This window comes from Chlorella variabilis (assembly GCF_000147415.1).
Source record: "Chlorella variabilis unplaced genomic scaffold CHLNCscaffold_16, whole genome shotgun sequence".
Lineage (NCBI taxonomy): Eukaryota > Viridiplantae > Chlorophyta > Trebouxiophyceae > Chlorellales > Chlorellaceae > Chlorella > Chlorella variabilis.
The window spans coordinates 252,998-255,812 of NW_005435072.1; the positions used below are offsets into that span (position 1 = coordinate 252,998).

The 2,815-nt window shown below is 69.7% G+C and overlaps 1 protein-coding gene across 1 annotated transcript in view; it reads right to left on the minus strand.

The window, feature by feature from the left end:
• CHLNCDRAFT_136333 (hypothetical protein) overlaps window positions 1-2,815 on the minus strand; it is a gene marked incomplete at both ends in the record, with an annotated part of 5,805 nt that overhangs the window by 898 nt on the left and 2,092 nt on the right. Inside the window, 8 exons of the mRNA XM_005845784.1 lie at window positions 293-363; window positions 696-792; window positions 1,124-1,185; window positions 1,295-1,393; window positions 1,621-1,676; window positions 1,933-2,000; window positions 2,258-2,393; window positions 2,599-2,727. Coding sequence (XP_005845846.1) covers window positions 293-363; window positions 696-792; window positions 1,124-1,185; window positions 1,295-1,393; window positions 1,621-1,676; window positions 1,933-2,000; window positions 2,258-2,393; window positions 2,599-2,727 — 718 coding nt within the window. The remainder of the gene's footprint in view (window positions 1-292; window positions 364-695; window positions 793-1,123; window positions 1,186-1,294; window positions 1,394-1,620; window positions 1,677-1,932; window positions 2,001-2,257; window positions 2,394-2,598; window positions 2,728-2,815) is intronic.

Consider the following 2,815-nt stretch of genomic DNA (forward strand, 5'->3'; position numbering starts at 1 on the left):
ATGGGATGGGATGGCATGGGAAGGGCCACCCAATGGCCGGTCCCCGCCGTGCGACTGCGGCACCAGCGGCCAGCGGCACAGCAGCCCTCCAGACTGCGTTGCTCGCCGGCGGCGGCAGCGCTGCTGGCGTCACTGCACCCCACCACCACCACCACCAGCCCTGTTGTACAGCGGGCCAATCCACATGTGGCAACAGCTGCATGCGCTGCACCTGCGCCACGCCCCTGCCTGGCAGCAGCAGCAGCAGCAGCAGCCATGCCGCATGCTGCTGGCGGCCAGCCCCAGGCCCCACCTGCTTCACGTCGTCCCTGTCGGGCAGGCCCAGGTGCTCCTTGGGGGTCACGTAGCACAGCAGGGCGGTGCCTGCGGGAGGGGTGTAGAGAGGGGTGTAGGTAGGTAGGTAGGGAGGGAGGGAGGGAGGCAGGGCAGCGGCGTGGGCGGAATGGGAAGGCGGGTGAGCAGAGGGGGAGGCAGGGGAGGCGGGCGTGGGAGCCGAGGGTGCAAGAGAGCCCTCGGGGTGGGTGAGCCTCTCGAGGGCGGCAGCGTGCGCAGCAGGGCGTGCTGGGAAGGGTGGGGGAGCACGCGCTGCCACTGCACAGCCACTGCACAGCCACTGCACAGCCACCTCCTTGCCCCTGCCCGGCCGCCCGCCCCGCGCCACGCCCCTGCATTGACAGGCTGCAGGAGTCACCCACCCAGCGCCCCGATGGTGGCGGCACCAATGGCCGAAGTGATGTGGTCGTATCCGGGGGCGATGTCGGTTGCCAGCGGGCCCAGCGTGTAGAAAGGGGCCTGGCAGGCCCAGCAGGTGTGGGGGGAGCAGGAGTGGGAGTGGGGAAGCGGTTAGCAGACCTATAGGAGGCCAGGCAGGAGGGCGGGAGCTTCCATTGAATGGGTGCCAGGCATGAGGGTTGGGGTGGCGACTGAATGCTGAACTCAGGTGCAGGCAGCGGTTGACGGACAGAGGGTGGGACAGGAAAGTGCAGGGTGCACGGCGGCTGCGGCGGGTGGAGGGCTTGCACTGCAGGTGTGGCAACTGCAGCAGCGTAGCGGCGCCAGCGTGCCACCGGCGCTCGCGCTGTCCATTGGCTGGGCCCGCCTCTCGCGGATCCCCTGCCCGCACCTCGTGGCACCACTCCAGCTGCTTCTGCATGTTCTCCGGGATCTTGTGCAGCGGCACGTGGCCTGTGGCAGCAGGGGGCGGTGTGGAGGAGGAAGGCGAGGCGCTTGAGACTAGAAGCACCGGGCAGGCTGGCGGGCGGGCAGGTGGGCAGGCAGGCGGGCAGGCGCTCACCCGGCCCCTCGTTCATAACCTGCACATCCCGCTCCCAGGCCCGCCGGGTCAGCTCCCCCTGCGTCGCCAGCTCAGCAAACTGGGCGGCGTCGTTCGCGTCTGCGGCAAGAGGCGGGGCACGGGAGAGGGGCGGCGGGCGGGGATACGGGTGGAAATGTGGGGAGGAGGGAAGGAGGGCAGACGCATGTGTTTTACTGTGCCTCTCCCGCTCGCTGCTGCTTGCTGCTGCAGCGGCAGCGGCCGCGTGCCGCTTGGAGGCGCCGGCGCCCACACCATCGGTGATGCTGGCTGCCGTTTTTCCCAGGGGTGCCCTCCCCTCATCCCACCGTGGATGCAGCCGGGGCGCAGGCCGTCGCCGATGCTCAGAGAGACGTCGTACTGCCTGCAGTACAGGTGCGGTACAGGTGGGCATGGCGGACAGGGCGGGGCAGGCGGGAGGGTGCTGCGGCACTGCGGTGCCCCGCTGGCGCCCGCTGGTGCCATGCGCACATGCGGCCAGGCAGGCAAGCTGCTGCTTTGGTCTGGTTGTAGTTTGCATGGGGCGTGTGTGTGTAAAGCGCGCGCAGAAGGCCCATTGTTTTCCTTCTTTCTTCCATATCCATGCACATGTCCTGGTGTTTTCTTTCTTTCTTCCTCACCTGCATATGTCCAGGATGTCGTCCCAGTGCGTGTACGCAAAGTTCTCCTCGTGGTCCAGCAGGCACAGCTGAGAAGATGAGCAGGCACAGCGGGGGTGAGGTGTGGGAGGTGGGAGGGCAGGGCAGTTGGCGGTGTGCGGGCGGCGGGCAGGCGGGCAGTCTCGCCTGCTGCCAGGTCGCGCAGCCCGGCAGATGTTTGGGGTCACAGCCCGAGCTGCCGCAGCAGGCCCGGGGGCAGACCCTCCTCAGCTGGGGTTCCGGCCGAGCCGAGCTGCCACGCCCTCCTGCCCCACCCACCCACCACACCACACACACCGCCCCACACCTTGGCATGGATGCTGCCGCCCCGGCTGACGATGCCTGTGAGGCGGTGCGCTGTGAGGGGGATGTGGCGCAGCAGCAGGCCTGCGTGGATCGTGAAGTAGTCCACGCCCTGCTCCGCCTGCTCGATCAGCGTGTCCCTGACGGGAGGAAAGGAGGGAGAGGGGAGGGAGAAGGGAGCAGGGGCGGGGCGGCGGCATGTGTGTGTGGAGGCGCGGCGGCGGAGGGGCAGCAGACCGGCAGCCGCAGCGGGCGGCCAGCGGGCCACCAGCCTCGTGCACGGCACGGCACGGCGCAGCACAGCGCAGCGCGGCGCAGGCGCAGCATAGCCAGGCGCGCCTGAACAGCTCCCAGGTGATGCCCTCCACCGCCCCGCCGGCCTTCTCGAGGCACTGGTAGATGGGCACCGTGCCCACCGGCACCGGGCTGTTGCGCAGGATCCACTCCCGCGTCTCGTGGATGCTGGCGCCGGTGCTGCGGGCGGGTCGCGGGGCGGGGTGGGTGTGGTGTGGTGTGTGGTGTGCAGGGTGGGGGTGCGGTCGCAGAGAGCGGGAGGGAGGTG